This window comes from Chaetodon trifascialis, chromosome 10, assembly GCF_039877785.1.
Source record: "Chaetodon trifascialis isolate fChaTrf1 chromosome 10, fChaTrf1.hap1, whole genome shotgun sequence".
NCBI classification, from domain to species: domain Eukaryota; kingdom Metazoa; phylum Chordata; class Actinopteri; order Chaetodontiformes; family Chaetodontidae; genus Chaetodon; species Chaetodon trifascialis.
In genome coordinates this window covers 26,445,550-26,461,667 of record NC_092065.1, presented here as the reverse complement: position 1 = coordinate 26,461,667, position 16,118 = coordinate 26,445,550, and the positions used below count along the sequence as shown (strand labels likewise).

Genomic DNA, 16,118 nt, shown 5'->3' with positions numbered 1-16,118 from the left:
CACCAAGCGACACATTCAGTAAGAGTGCTACCAATACAGATAGTTTAAAAAGGCAATTTGAAGAGCACACTCTAGTCTCAAACAAACTTAATGAATTAATAGAGAAAATTATTGGCAGCTCTAATGTTTATACACAAATAGCAAATAGCTTCCCCTCAGCCAAATCTGACTGACTTTCTTTGCAAAAATTATTTGAAAATCTGAAAGGTTCCCACACTGTGTTTCATTTAAACATTTAAACACATTTCACTAATATCCCATAGCTATAGCAATGTAAGGCCAAACTCAATTAAACTGACTTCCATGATTCCATGAATTAATTTTCCATTACTGCGAAATGGACTTTGCATTACTGTCATTAGCGTTACAAACGTTTAAGCAGATTAAAAGTAACATACTTTAATGTGGCTGCAAAAACATGCGGGGAGAGAGCTAAGCATATACTCAGAACTGGAGTCAATCCCACTAACTACCATTTTCCTCCCTACAATACCAACACTGGTAACACAAAAATGTAGAAGGTAGCATAATGAGCGACATACATGAGTTTCTATGTTGTTGGCTCCAAGACCATCTTGCTGCATTAATGAATTTATTCCTGTCAGGGACCAGGAGCTGATTTCAGCTTTACAAATAGGGTCATTACACCAACATCTCATTGAGGGTTCATTTCGTACCTCAGCCATCTGTTGCTTTCTTTGAGCTTTGGTTGCCTCGGTGTAGGCGTTGTGGTCAGTCTCGATCAAAATGAGGTTGTTGGTCTCTGGATGGATTACAAATTTTCTGGGAGTGTACTGCAGAGGAAATGCCACCTGATTGAAGACCGCTCCTAATTTCTCCAAAGCCAAGATTCTGCCAGACAGATGATGAGGAGAGAAAAGAGGAGGTACAGTTATCAACAGTTTTTAAGTGGAGCGGTACAGCAGAGCTGTTCTGCATGTCCTGCCACAAACACCTCATTCACAGGTCAGTCTAGGATTTATGTGCCTGTCGGACATGAACTCAATCAACCCACCAGACGGATGAGTCGTATGTCCTTAGACAAATGAGGCATTCATTATGTAGGCTGCTCTTTTAACCTTTGTGTTGTCCTCACAGGTCAAAATGACCCCAAGTGTTTTGACTGTTCCTTCTTTTCTTCCTTCCTACCTCCCTCCACTCTTACTTTCCTCCCTTCATTCCGCGCCTCCCTTCCTTCTTCCCCTCCTTCCCTCTTTCCTTCCTTCACCCCCCTTCCCTCCTCCCTTCCCCTACTTCCCTCCCTCTTTCCTTCTTTCGTACCCCCTTCCCTCTCTTCCCTTCCTTCATTTAACTCCTCCCTTCCCTCTTTATTTCCTCCCTCTTTCCTTCCTTCATACCCCTCCCCTCCTCCCTTCCTTCCCTCTATCTTTTCTCCTTTCTTTTCTCCCTTCAATCCCCCTTCCCCTCCTTCCCTCTTTCTTTCCTCCCTCTCTCCTTCCCTACTTCCTTCTGTCCTCATTCACTCCTTCCTGCCTTCTTTCTTTCCTCCCTCCTTGCTTCCTTCTTCAGTTCCTTCCTTCCCTCCTTCTTTCCTCCATTCTTTTCTTTATCCCTCCCTCCTCCTCCTTTCTTCACCCGAGGACAACAGGAGTGTATAAAGATATACAAAACACGAAAACACAAGCAGCCCAAGCTGGCCAATTACAATTCTTGTGGCGTCCATGTTATCTCCAGGCACATACTGATATTTCTGAGAATAAAATTGGCTGAATCCACCAACTGTTTCCTGTTATCGGTAAAATTTAAATACTGAGTTGGCTCCAGACAGATGTTTACACAGTGGCTGACAAGCCTGGCAATCACAGCTTTTCTAGAGATAGCAGACAAACAAATAACTGTCTCACGGCTGAATAACGAAACATTTTCTTTCTGTGTGCCAGACTTTTTCAAACTCTTCAAATGTTCCAAGTGAACATGACCACAGAGCTGCCTCACCGCAGTGTGTTGGTGGAAATGGCCACGATGCCTTCAGGGCACTGCTCGGAGGCAAAGCCAGAGGCGTACTCCAGAGTCTCATATGACAGCGGCGTCAGATGGAAGCGAGACTGGTAAGAGTAGCTGAGCCAGGAGCGACTGGACATTGCCAGCACCTGTCAGGGAGAAGAGATACAGACCGGTCACGATTCACCTCGTGATTATTTAGCCTCTAAAATGTCAAAAATCACAAATCCCTACAGGTTCTTAGAGCTCAAGCTTTTATGTTAAGATTTCTCACTCTGATCAACAAACAGCCACAAGACTTGATTTCATGCTTGTATGAGAGCAAACAACTGTATCATTTTGTAAATAAGTTAGCATTATATTAGCATTCTTAGCATCTTTTTTGTGTATCGATGATATGAAAGTATTTGGGTCACATACAGCTTCTTGTCCCTGCATCCTGACTCTGAAGAGTTTGACAGGTCGTGATCCCAGGTAGCGTGTTCTGGTATCTGACAGGTCACCTGTCACTGGGTCCAGCACAGTCCTCAGCAGCACACCGTTCTGAGAAGGGGGACCAATCGAACACAAGCACACATACACCATGATCTAAAAGCTATATCCCAGTAAACTGTCATATTAACACCAACGGTAAACAAACGATAACATTTTTACATCAGTCAATGTCAGTGCATGATATTCATTTAAAAATTCTACATCTCTTTTGGGCTTCTGGTTAGGTATCACAGTTTGCTGCGGATGTTGAGTCACTTAGACATCGAAAATTTTGATATCCAGCCGTGGACCGAGCACGCTTATGTTTTATGCGTCTTTACTAGTAATTCATGGCACATGCAAAACGTGATATTCAGAGTTGTCCTGTTGGATCTACCACTTAGCACAAGATCAATCTGAGCCACAGCCAACGCATACAGCAGGAATGACTTATGAGTGCGTCTACACAGGTGAATGAGAGAGAACACCTGAAGCCCGATGTTGAGGTAGAGGAAGCCAATGGTTCCCTTTTCTCCGAGCTCATCCTGTTTCTCGACCCCTCCCATCTCCACAATACACAGACTCTCTGGCTGGGCTGGAAGGGCCTGCATACTCAACGGCTGCAGGCAGTCCTGAACAAGAAAAGATTCAGAGGGTCAAGACCATTTCAGCAAAATGAAGGTTGCCCACATACAAAACAGTGGAAACCGTAAAGGGTACGCACACAGAGGCCCTCTTCATTTAAAGCATTAGGTGGCATGGACACTAGAAAGCAACATGCAAGCAACTTGCTTTTGGGAACAATCAATAATTAGTGATTACAGGGTGGGAATTAACAAAGATATCAACCAGCATTAAACACAAATGATACAAATGGAAAAAATACAACCACACTATGCACTAAATGCAACTCAAGGACAGAAAAATAATAATAAAAAATATAAAAATTAGCTCTATCAATTTCGGATCTTTTGTAAATTATTGCAGGAACGAGGGACGGCGTATTTAAAAGCTTTTTTACCTATTTCTGCTCTAACTCTGCATATATTGATACTGTTTTTTTACACATACATGTGCACAGATAAGAAGACACCAGGCTAAGGACAGAATTATATTAAAAAACAAGTCAACTAACATTCAGCAGTAGCATACAGAGTACAGCAGTGTACGAGTCTTCCACAGCCAGTCATAAAACATCATTTTAAGGTGTTGGTTTCTCTACTCAAGGGTCTATCTCCTTGACGGACTAGTGCTTCTGTTCATACCGAAGGGTCCAGGGAGATGATTCGGACAGTGTTGTCCACTAGTCCCACGGCCAGGAATCGTGAGCGCTGCTCACCAGGTGGAACGTTAGCCAGGCTCATACACACCACGTCTGCAGACATCTCCTTCCGCTCTGTGTACTCATTCAGCTGGCCAGACTAGCAAGAGGAAGAGAAAGGAGACAAAGAGGGAAACAGCATTACTCCACAAAAGTTGGGACGCTGTGTAAAACATGAATGTGATCATTTGTTAAGTCTTTTTCACAAATACTCAATTGGATAAAGTACAAAAACAACATTTTTAATGTTTTTACTTCAATAACTTTATTGATTTTTCTAAATATATTCTTAATGAGTTTCTCATTTCTAGCTGCTGACCACTGATTGTCAGCTAAAATGACCTCACCAGCAGAGTTCATGTGTGTAACTATATGCTAATGTATGCTATGCTTAAACTCTGTTAGTCAGCGGAGAAGCTTCTCTCCAGCTAATGTTTCATGTGACACATTTTATAATGAGAAGCCTGTACAACGGTCTTAATGTGTACTTGATGGCTGCGTACATGATATAATGCTAAAAGACTGAGGCGAATGTTAAATGTCCCAGGCATGACATCAGGATCCTCACTGGCAGTTTCTGATACATGTAATGTATATTTCAGCCTAGAGCTAATTTGCCCCACAGCACGGTATTGAAAATAATAAAATAATAAAAAGCAGGCTGGTTAAAATGTTATTGATTATATCATCTCTTGAATTGTTTGAATGCTAGGTATAGAAGAAAAATTTACTTGGACAAGCAATACAGCGGTTAGATTTAGGCTATGCTTTACTTTACTGTACTGTATTACTATGTGTTTTCATACAGTGTGCTTCATTTTTACAAGAGAGGAAGATGAAGGATATGAGGAGTGAGCTGTGAGTTTAGCAGTGCAGTGGTATGCAACACAAGTTTGGCTGCAGTTGCTGGAGTGTCCCCAAAACGAAGAGCGACACCGAGCTGCTATCATCGCTCGCTAATATCTGCTCACATTATCCTTTTCATCTGGTGCGATTACTAAATTGTATATTTCTCTTAACTGTGCAGTAACACTGTTTATGATCCATACTGGCTACAGTACTTTTATAAACTATAAATTGTGCATATACACAGTCCTCAGGTGCAACAGTATTTCTCAAGTGCAATACAACATGTCAGTTACAATCAGTCATTGACAGACGCTTTTATCCAAAGTGACGCACGTATGAATTCACACACCGATGGCACAGCATCAGGGGCAGTTTTGGGCTTCAGTATCTTGCCCAAGAACACTTCGGGGATCGAACCACCGGCCTCCTAATTGGTGGACAACCACTCTATCCCCTGAACCACAGCCACCCCTGTACCAGGTCCAGTTAGTTTTCTCATAAGAATATTAGCAACAGCACTTTTTTGGCAGTAGGATTCTTATAGTATTCACTATTTTTTTATAATCTGTACAAATGTACATTTTCATAGCTGTTTTTCTGTTCTGTACCCTGCATACTTTTTTATTTTGACCCCTTTATGCCACTGTGCTCGCTCTTTGTGATACTTGCTGGCTGTAACAACTAAATTTTCTGGTGTGGGATCAATAAAGTCTTATCTTATCTTATCTCTTATTGTAAAATCATTGTTGGTAAACACAGTTTGTTTGCACGATTGTTTTTGTTTACGCTTCACGCAGTGCCCCAATTTTTCTGGAATCATGATTTTCCACAGATTTTCAGCCATCTCAGTCCCTTCCTATGTTTATTGTGGCACCTGATGATTAAGTTAGTTTTAGTTTTCATTAGTTTTAATCAGATTTAAATTTCACTGCAGTGAATACAAATCAGGTTAAACTCAAAGTGATTTCTGCAAAGTTGTGCAGTCATATCTGAGGCTGGAGTTTTGAGTGTTTCACGTCGTCACTAAACATTCTGCTGATCGGTGTCAAAAAAGACACAAACATCTACTTTCTTACCGGGTCCATCTCAAAGTAGACCAGCTCTCCTCCAGTGAGCGCGATGACGACCTGTCTCTGGTTCACAGCACAGCGGACGATGGTTTTCTTACCGGGAGTCTTCCATTCATTCACACGCTTGTCTGCTCGGATGTGGCGGATACCATCTGGGTACACCTGTAGGAGCAGCAGGGAGGGAGGGAGCAGAAGACATAAGGTGGAAATTGTTGATATTACTTTGTGTTTAATATGTTCTTATTTCAACATGATATTCTGCACACTTTAATTTGAAGTCACAGACACAAGAAGGTGAGCAACATCACATTCAAACATGTGAAACCCTCACAGATAATTTGTTCAAGGGCAGGGATTTGGAAGTATGAACGATATGACTTTACGTAATCTTGAGTTTGTTGTCCAGTATGAATGAGGATGAGGTTAAAAGGTACATCACACCGACCTGCACCAGGGCGTCTTCACCGAGCAGTGAGCAGGAGAGAGTTGGAGTTGTCCCCAGAAATCCAGAGTCCGTCACTTCCTCTACAGTCTCCCCGATGGACAGAACCAGAGTAGCGTTCACAAAAGACACGATGATGTACGCATCAAACTCATCTGATGAAAAAAGAACAGAAACAAACAAAGGATTTCTGATTAGGAAAACAATGCGGGTGGATTTGTGCTAAGGCTAACAGTGATAAAGAAAGGACAGAAAAGGATTTAGGGGGGCAGCGATGGTGACACACACACGTGCTGTTTTATGTTATTCTGTCCCTTAATTTGGTAAGCAAACGTGAAACTGTGACCTTTTCACTGAAGCACACGGCAATGCTAAACGTTAAATGGACTGTATTTATACGACCACTCAAAGCGCTTTTTACAACAGCAGTCTAGATTCACCCTTTCACCCACATTTATGCGATGGCAAGGCCACCTGCTCATTATGAGCCTCTCACCACTCACACAGTCACACTCACCGATGGCACAGCATCAGGAGCTATTTGGGGTTCAGTATCTCACCCAAGGACACTTCAACATGTAGACTGCTGAAGCCAGGGATCGAACCACCGACCCTCTGGTAAGTGGATGACCACTTTAGACCCCCACCTTACAATTTTAATGTGCTGTATTCTCCAGCCTCTGACACCTTTCACTTCAACACAAGTCAAAGGCTAAAACAACACACTGACTTTCTTAACTTGTTTAAACCGTGTGTGTGTGTGTGTGTGTGTGTGTGTGTGTGTGTGTGTGTGTGTGGCTTGGCTTAGGACTGTGTGTGGTTTGACAGTTTAAAAGACAGCTGATGTGACTAAATCCATTTGGAAATGCTTGACAAAGTCTTCTGCTACCACAAACCAGCAGGTGGCCACATTTTACTTGACAGCATCCAGAGTTTAGAAAAACTAAACGAGGCAGCCTGTTGCTTTGGCTGACCTCTTATTATTTAGACAACGCAGAGATTAAAGACACCTTTAAACATCTCCCATCTTGATCTTATTACAATACTGACGTGAAAATGAAATGCAAGGACTTTTGGAGGACGACGAACTTGTTGAATAAAACAAGGCCGACCATCTGACATCTGTCTTTTCAACCAATGATTTGAACAAGCTTTTCAACAAAAGGACTGAAGGACATTGACTGTGTTAATGTCACAAACATCATCCTGAGTGTTTTTTCCCTGCTGCGTGCACACTCACACTGACACACATTTAAAGACTGATCTCTGACAGCTGTGGCGGAACATTTGGCAAAAAGTAAAAACCATTTGACTTCTGAGAAATGCACTGCTGCACACAATATTTTAAACTGAAGAGGAAGTACACGCAAACGCTAAGACGCACACACACATCAGGGTAGCTCTCAGTCCCGTGTTGTTTGACAGATTCACAGATTAAACACTGAATGACGACTGAACCTCACATTTTCACAGTATTGTTGAAAGGAATTTAGACACTTAAGCCTTGTTCATACTGCCAACTCAAATCACTGTTTGTCTGCATGCCGAGATTGATTTTAGAACATCTGAACAGCAAAACAGCACATTTGGAGTTGTTGGAAATGCAATTACAGTTGGACTTCTGCAGATGCTTCTCAGCCCGGGCACTCAAATTGGATCTGAAAGTGTCTTTTGCCACTTGCAACATGAAGCATAAAGACCAAATCCAGAGTGACACGAGTGCGTCACAGTGGCTAAGCAGAATCCACACTGCTACTAACAGAGCTGTTTGATGCGGCGGCCGAGTTGTGTAATGCGACTCGGCAGCCCAACTGTTTGGAGGGCGCGATGACAGATCTCCAGCTGTCCAACGTTGGGTCTGGTGTGTGTCTGGTTACACAAATCTGTTCACTTACAAATAACAATGTGGACAGTTTGTCTTAAAGATCTGATTTGAGAGACAAATCTGATTCGCCTGCCTTGTGAAGAAAGCCTTAATGAAATGTTTAGAGTGACACTGACTCATTTTGACAGCCTTAAGGTGAACTGTCAGAAACCAAACGTCACCAATCATCCCATAAATCCCAGTCTCTACAGGCGTCTGTCTTTAACCGACTGTGAGCTGACACTGTTCGTTTTGTTCGTGAGCGGCTGGATAAAAGGCATCTGGAACAAGAAATGCATTACCTTCCACATGTCTGCGTACTGTCCACACAGCGTTGGGGTTACCGGGCAGCTCAGACACAGCCATCTCTGATACCTGACAAGAGACGGATGGGGAAGAAGGAGAGAAAGAACAAAGGACAAAAAAGGATTTAATGTTTATCACATATGACATCATATCAGGACAATCTGAGGGCTTGATCCAAGGATGTCATTGAGTCTTGAATTTTGAGTTTTAGTTTGTATTAGTCTTGTTTGAATGAAGTGTGTTTTAGGACGATAAAATGTGAATGGAGTCTGATGGCTCTGGTGAGAGCGACACACACATGCATGCACGCACGCACACACACACGCTTTGGGTAGCAGCACCACAGGCTGTGAAAAACAGCTGCATTAATTATGTGACACGTGTCAGATGAGTGAAAACACACATGAAACAGACAAGCTGTTACACAATGCTCCCCCTTTCACAAAACACACAGGCAGAAATGTTGTGCAGTGACAGATTCTACCATTAGAAATCCATGTAATCTCCCCACAGCGACTCAGGACTAAACGCGCCACACAACACATTTTACATTCAGTCTACATTCATTCAGACTGATTTCATTCATTCATCGATTTCGAGGTGAGCATGTGTACATAGAGACATCTGACAGCGTCTTCTGGACCTGACTAACCTGACTGAAGCGTTGTATTGAGTGCAGAGCACTTGTAACTGGACAAACACATCTCTGTGTTTACTTATGGGTAGGATCTCTAACCAGCATTAAACCAGTGATTGTTTGGGGTCTTGTTTATAAGCAGTGAGTGATGGAAACTCACACTGGTGACGACACGCAATATATAAACACAAGATTTAGCGGTTGTGCTGAAATGATGAGTGAGTGATTTACTCACTCTTAAACTCATCACCTTTCAGCCTGCAGTGTGTGTGTGTGTGTGTGTGTGTGTGTGTGTGTGTGTGTGTGTGTGTGTGTGTGTGTGTGTGTGTGTGTGTGTGTGTGTGTGTGTGTCCTGGCCTGCATGCATGCTACGTTGTTAAGTGTGTGCGTACCTCCAGTCCATGTCTAAGGACCCTCAGAGTAGATCGGGGTCCTCGTCCACAGGCGACATACAGTTGTGGTGTATCTTCATTGGCCAAATCTGCAATCTGCCAAAAACAGGAAGGGAAGTATAAGCCAGCAAGGAAATGCACTGCTCAAAGGCTGTGTCAGCTCCCAGGTTTTTAGGAGGCTCAGATTACGAGCACGAGTGCACACAAACGCACACTGACCTGACAGGACATGATGGGCGATAAGTTCTCCTGTTCATCCACAAGCACGAGGTTCTTCAGAGGCCGGGGCTGGAAGAAGAAGGTGTCTCCCTCCTCCAGTGGCATCGCAGAGGAGAACTCAGGCTCCTCGTCATCATCACCCAAGTGGGCGATCTGGTAAAGGTAACTAAAGCAAACGAACGATAGAACAACACAAGCAAAAGGTTTGGGAGGAAAAAAGCAAAATGGACAAGAATGCTGGCCCAACGCTGAGCTTTGAGAAGGTTTTCATACCAATCGGTCAGGTTTGAAGAAAGTACAAAAAGGATGAAAGCTGTATTCAACAGACCAGAAAACAAAACCAATGACTTACTGGTTTCCAAACTCTGAAGACACAAACAAGAAGCCAGTCTTCAGCACACACATGGCTGTTGCCACAGGGATCGTGTCAAAGTATTTCAGCCTGATTTCTGTGACCTGAAAAAGAACAGACCCCTTTTAAACACACATTCTTCTGCTCCAACATTTAGCTGATAAATTGAGCCACAGACAATAAAACAAAGACAACCTGTAACTTTTCTTTGTTCCACATCAGAGATTACAAACATGCATCTCAAAGGGAAAAAGGATTTGGCTACATTATTTGTTCAACTGATTTCTTCCTTCCTTCCTTCATCTTTGCTCACCATTTCGTCATCTGTTTCCAGGGTAACCTTAAAGATGTCTCCCTGCTCAGTCTGGGCCAGGAAGAAGAACATGGACTTGGTCTTGTGGGTGGCCGAGCAGACAAATATCATGCCACGCTCCGGGTCGTCCAGGTCATTCTGTAGGACGGGACGGAGAAAGAAAAGGCAGCAGAATAAAAATAAATGTGCACACAGAGACAGAAAGTGACCTGAGAGTGGGTGTAATGACTCGAGGGGGGAGGAGGAATCATTCCATTTGAAATCATAGTACTGGATTACATTAGTGCTCATTAAATCATACCTTAAATCCCTACAGTCAAGAGAAGAGTCAGATTTTGATGCCAGCACATCTAGCTTCGTCTTTCATCATGTATTTAGACTCACCCTGCGCCGTGGGATGGGACAGCGAATATCAGGCTGGTCTCCAAAATTCTTGTAAGTGATGTAGTTTTCGGAGCAGATCAGAACTCCACTGGGTCCATCTGAACCGCCAGGGACTAGACAGAGAAAGGCAGACGATGGTGATTATAGTGAAAACAGCTGGAATTCAAAAAGCAGGACGGACGCTCATTTTTCCAATCCAAGGTTTGCCTTCACTCCTTTAACTTGCTCTTTAATGTGTGTTTATGAAGGATGGTTCAGTCTGGTTGTTATTATTACTGAATTAACAGAACAATTACTACCCTGATATAAAAGTACACATATCGTGATAAGAGGATTTTGGACACAACATCCTGAGAATACGATGTGTGACCTGTAGGCCAGGGCATCTGTGTAGCTCCACTATGCTTCATTTATAATAGGATGCTCTGACACATTTTCACCTGCATCAAAAACCTGAAAAACTTCCCTGGTGTGTGCGACTGCTCATATCCAAATGATTACCAGTGATGAGAAAGTTTCCATGCTCTTCCAAAGCCTCGCTGTACTTGCGGACGACATGATTCAAGCCGAGGTCCAGCTCATAAAAGGTGAGCGTCTGCTGCGTGTTGGCGGCAGCTTCGCCTGTCGGGTCGTTGTCAGCTTCCTGAGAGAAGCAAATATCAACATACAGGATCAGTGGGTCTAAATCACTCCACTGTTAGGCACAGGACAGACAGTGTGGCAGTAGTGGCAACTTCAAACTAATCAACCCTTCCACCTCTCTCTGCTGCCTTGCATCATTCCACATAGTTCCTCACACCAAACCCACAAGTTCAAATGGCAGCAGGAGTCGGGCGCCCTGCAAAGCTGCACGCCTCGTAGGACCCATTCTACAAGGCATGAGCCTCTGCAAGACTTCAGCTGGTTGCAACACATCCAGCACCAGGCTCCAGACACTGCTACAATGCCTTCTAACGGCCTTCTCAGACAACAAACGACTGACTATTTGACTATTGACTCAGGCTGTCACCACCTGAAGGGACATGCACGTGCATCTGGATTTTAAGAGCCAGCAGTAAAACCCTCTCTCCGAAATGACCTGCCGCAGGTTAGATTTTCTAAAACCTGAACACAGAAACAAAAAGGAGGTGCAGAAGTCTAGTTTTCTCTCAGACCACTTGAATTAAAATATGCTGAACAGGTTATTATGGAATTCTTGCCAAAGCAATCACTACCTGTCACACCTTTAAACATTAGCAAAAGGGCACGAAGAGGATATTCAATCTCACTTTAAAATAAAGAGATCAGAGAGGTTACATTTTCCTCCAGTAAGAGTCAAACGGACTCTCATCACACACAGAAGACAAGTCACTGTGCATTATCGTAAAGGCATAACCCTAAGTTTTCTTACCTCATAGTCCATTTCAAGGCAGGCAAACATGGGATTTTCAAAGCCAACGTCGACTCCTACGACATGGTAGACCAGTGTGTTTGCTTTGTGGGCTTCCAGTGGAGAGGAGATGGTCAATCTTGCAGCTGCATCTCTGTTCAGAATGTAAACCAGCTTCTGTTTCTCAATCGCACCTACACAGGGAAAAGACAAAGGGACATCCAAAATGCTTCATTTCATTCAATTTACAGTAATCCAGGTTTACAGGGCCGGTGCGTTGGACGGAGTGGCATCTATCAATACCCCTCGCCTCGTCCCTCTCCTTCAAAGTGTGCAGTAGAAACTACAGTGGCTGTGAAACTTGCAAAAAGTGCTCTCTAGCCAGTGTTTGGCTTGTCCATTCTGGGCTCCTGTAGAAACATGGCAGTGCATTGAGGTAGAATCTGTAATAGAGGACCGGCTCGCTCCATAGATATAAAGGGCGCCATGCTATTGAAACAGTACATATGGTAAATGGACTGTATCTATATAGTGCTTTTCTAGTCTGACAACCACTCAAGGTGCTTTTTATACAAGTCTGCATTCACTCATTCACATAGACTCTCATATGATGGTGGCTAGGCCACCTGCTCATTACGAGCTTTAATCATTCACAAACCAATGGAACAGCATCAGGAGCAATTTAAGGTTAGGCATCTTGCCCACAGCCACTGAATATCATATTCGATTTCTGCCCTAAATCTGACCCCAACTCTTACACACTTGCCCTTTAGTATACTTTAATATAATATAACCCTTTTTAAAGGCTACAGGCCTATAACTACAATCACATTCCAATGAGTTCTGTTTTTGTGAATACATTAGACTTTACTATACATTACAATGTACTCCAATGCAACAGACCTGTAATTAACACAAGACCTAAATATCTTTGTAAAATGTAAACTGTTTCATTGTATTCATACTGTTTGTGAACAGTGCTGCAGTGGACTGCAGCACGTAGAGTAAATGGTTTCTAATATATGTAAAAGGTGTCAGACAGAGAATAAAATAAGGTAGACTAACCTGCACCCAGTTGATTCATACATACATCGTAAGTCTTAGATATCACTGCGTACCTATCATAACCGCTCTGCCTTTTGGGTCCACAGCCAGGAACTGTCCAGGGACAATGCGCCGGCAGCCACTCTTCCCAAATGTTTCCTGGTGGATCTTCTCAAACATGTTTTTTGATGGATGATATTCCAGGATGACAATGCGACCGCTGTCACTTCCAACAACGATGTAATCTAGAAACACACATGAACATGCATAAATACAAAAAGCAAAGGTAGTACACAGAGTGAGACAACAAAACCCCCCGTCTGTCCTCATGCATGCACACTTGGCTACGTACCTTTGGTTCCTCCGGTGAGCCTGAAAGCCATCAGGGACCTAACAATGCCAAACACCTCCACCGTGAGCAGAGTGTGCACCTTTCCCGTGTTGGCATCTGGCCGCAGTAACTCCAAGATTTTCCCCCTGGAGACAACAATCTCCTGCATCTTGGTTCCTACCAAGACACAAACATCTCTTTTCAGCACTCGAAAAGAAACGCTGCACAGTCTTTCTCTAGGACAGATGTGCATTATGGCTCAATTTCAGGAATGGAAATCATTAATAAAGCTGCTTTGGAAACTCAGCATTGTTAATATACTTGTCTAAGTTATATGAACTATCACACTTTTTATTTAATAAATAAAGTTAATTCCATTTAATAGAAGAGGTATCAAAAGAATGACAACAAAAGTGAGTATATCCTTTTTAAATTTTTTATTTCTGTTTTACCAATCAAACTTCAGCTTCAGTGATATTTGCAGCGTGTAACACAAAAGAGCAAGACTGTGCATTTGTTTTGGTATTAAATCCAGAGCAGATCCATTCCCCAGACAATGGTCTTAACCCTTACTATAGCTCTTAATAGAGCAAATATGACTTGACAGACCCGAGCAAACAGGAAAAGAAGCCAGGCAGCGATCTCACCTGAGAAGTTTCCATGAATGGCGTGAGTGATGCCGGTGGCGCGCTGCAGGGTGATGTTGTACAGGAACATGGCTCGCTGTTCTGTGGCTTCCTCGTAAGGGTGCTTAAGGGCTGCAAACGGAGCACGTAGCCCAGCTCAAAACTGCAGAGAAATGATGGAACAAAAACGGTTGGAGGGGTAGGGTCAGTAATGTTTCTGTTAATGCTGTGAACACGACCGATCTTTTATAATATGTCCGTGTTTGAGTGCTTACTGTTTACAAGGGCCATTCAAACTGAACTGAACTGATAGCACTGTGGTATAATTAAACACCTTCCAAAAACGAATGAACTCCTCACAATCAATGATTCAGTGTAAGAGGGTCAAAATGTTTCCTGGACACACAGTTGGTCTGGATTGAACTCGTGGGTTTATGTTTACATGGCAGTGACCGACACGGACTGCTAGCGTTAGCTTAGCAATTAGAAGACGAACTTTACCGTTTAGCAAGTCTGAATATCCATGAATAACTTTAGTTTGCTCACTGTTGTAAAGTCGAGGTAGCACAACGTTACCTCTCTTCTGCCTGACCTATTTTACTTTGTTAAAAGTGCGCTCACATCTAGGCTTTACAGCTCACTTATTAAGCTGTATTCAACGGACTGAGAGCCCATTCATTGAAAGCGCCACTTTTGCTTGTCGCTGTTTTTTCTTCGCTATATTACAGAAGACCGGACATGCTCTACATTCATACAATGTCCATTTGATTGCGGAGAAGCTTTAGATTTGTAGGATAAAATATTTACCGACGTGTTGGATACGATGAGTCTGATTTCAGATGGATTACGTTTCAGTTACAAAAACAATTTTCATACATCTCTGGGAAGCCGACGATGAGCCGCCGTTTCTGGGTCCTTCGTCAACCGAAACGCCGTCATGTGAGGTGGCCGAGACGTGCCTGACAGAAATCTTGGACATGTTGTAGTAGCGCAGAATCTACACTAGATGTCCACAAAGACTTCAAGATGAGTAGAAGACAACGCAGACATCGCTTGCTTTGTCCTCTATCGTGCAAGGAAATCCTCCTAAATCCAATTCTTTCAATTTTCTTCGGACAAACACTGCAACACCAATTCAGATCATGTACTTTTCTTTATTTTATACCCACTGGCAGCATAGCAAGCCATTCTAACCTCCTATGGTGTTCGCAATCATTCCACATTAACACAATCAATATTCAGTCTTGAAACGAATCCTGATATGATTTCAAATTACATAGCCTACATATAGTCTTGAAGTCTGACAGGTGCACCTCCGGTGGCTGCAACGTGAGTTAATAAAATAAAAATAATAATAATTACAGAAGAAGTAATTTAAGGTAAAACGTCCTTGCACATCTGTTTGTTCAACGGTGTACTGGAATGACATATGCTGGAAGCTAAAACGTACTCAGTCAGTAATCATGTGGTGTGATTTACTCCAGAACAGAAATGTTTTTTCTCACTGGATCATTAGGTGTCCCAGGGGTGGAGCGGGTAGCCATGATGGTGCAAAACCACAGCTGATGGTGATGTCTGGAGGTAAGCCATCACTGTGCTCTCTTATGTGATTTTATGGACAGAAGTGCTTTATTTTGGAACTCATTTTAGAGTATTTGATTACAGGAAAGCAAGTGGTCATATGTGCCATCAGCAGAAAGAATAACTTGGTTCTCACTCATTCTCTGGTAATTATGAATTGCTTCTTCTCATTATGATATTTGGAGAGAGAGGGAGAGAGACAGAAGATGTCTTTGCATCACATTTCTTAATATTGTAGTAATCTACTGCATGTGAAAAAACTACAGAATACCACAGCATGGCCCAGTGATGGGTGATCCAGTGAGGAGAAAATGAGTGCAAGTGAGTTCATAACCTCATAATTAGTGTGGATCAGGTGTATCACACAAACACAGACAGTGGTTAGTTTTTCAGCCAAGTAGGTGCAACCCATAATTTGTGGATCTGTTAAGTAGATATGACAGCAAAACAATAAATGTGAATCATTTGTAATCAATATTGAAGTATTCAGAACTGAGTTTTCAGCCTGTTTGTGCAATTGTGGACTTTAAATTCACCCAGAACTCTAATTTGGCTCCTCTGAATATCTGAGATTCACTCAGT

At 42.7% G+C, this 16,118-nt stretch overlaps 1 protein-coding gene across 1 annotated transcript in view; it reads right to left on the bottom strand.

Moving 5' to 3' along the window:
• The window catches only part of sf3b3 (splicing factor 3b, subunit 3), a 30,324-nt gene extending 15,438 nt beyond the window's left edge, over positions 1-14,886 (bottom strand). Inside the window, exons 1-19 of the mRNA XM_070971369.1 lie at positions 14,763-14,886; positions 13,977-14,118; positions 13,351-13,506; positions 13,073-13,243; positions 11,976-12,148; positions 11,087-11,228; positions 10,586-10,698; positions 10,202-10,339; positions 9,889-9,992; positions 9,537-9,702; positions 9,318-9,413; positions 8,285-8,357; positions 6,122-6,273; positions 5,683-5,838; positions 3,702-3,857; positions 2,925-3,068; positions 2,383-2,505; positions 1,957-2,111; positions 678-852 (exon numbers count right to left, since the gene is read on the bottom strand). Of these exons, the coding sequence (XP_070827470.1) occupies positions 678-852; positions 1,957-2,111; positions 2,383-2,505; positions 2,925-3,068; positions 3,702-3,857; positions 5,683-5,838; positions 6,122-6,273; positions 8,285-8,357; positions 9,318-9,413; positions 9,537-9,702; positions 9,889-9,992; positions 10,202-10,339; positions 10,586-10,698; positions 11,087-11,228; positions 11,976-12,148; positions 13,073-13,243; positions 13,351-13,506; positions 13,977-14,046 (2,463 nt within the window). The 5' untranslated portion in view covers positions 14,047-14,118; positions 14,763-14,886. The remainder of the gene's footprint in view (positions 1-677; positions 853-1,956; positions 2,112-2,382; positions 2,506-2,924; positions 3,069-3,701; positions 3,858-5,682; positions 5,839-6,121; positions 6,274-8,284; positions 8,358-9,317; positions 9,414-9,536; positions 9,703-9,888; positions 9,993-10,201; positions 10,340-10,585; positions 10,699-11,086; positions 11,229-11,975; positions 12,149-13,072; positions 13,244-13,350; positions 13,507-13,976; positions 14,119-14,762) is intronic.
• Positions 14,887-16,118: the final 1,232 nt, after the last annotated feature.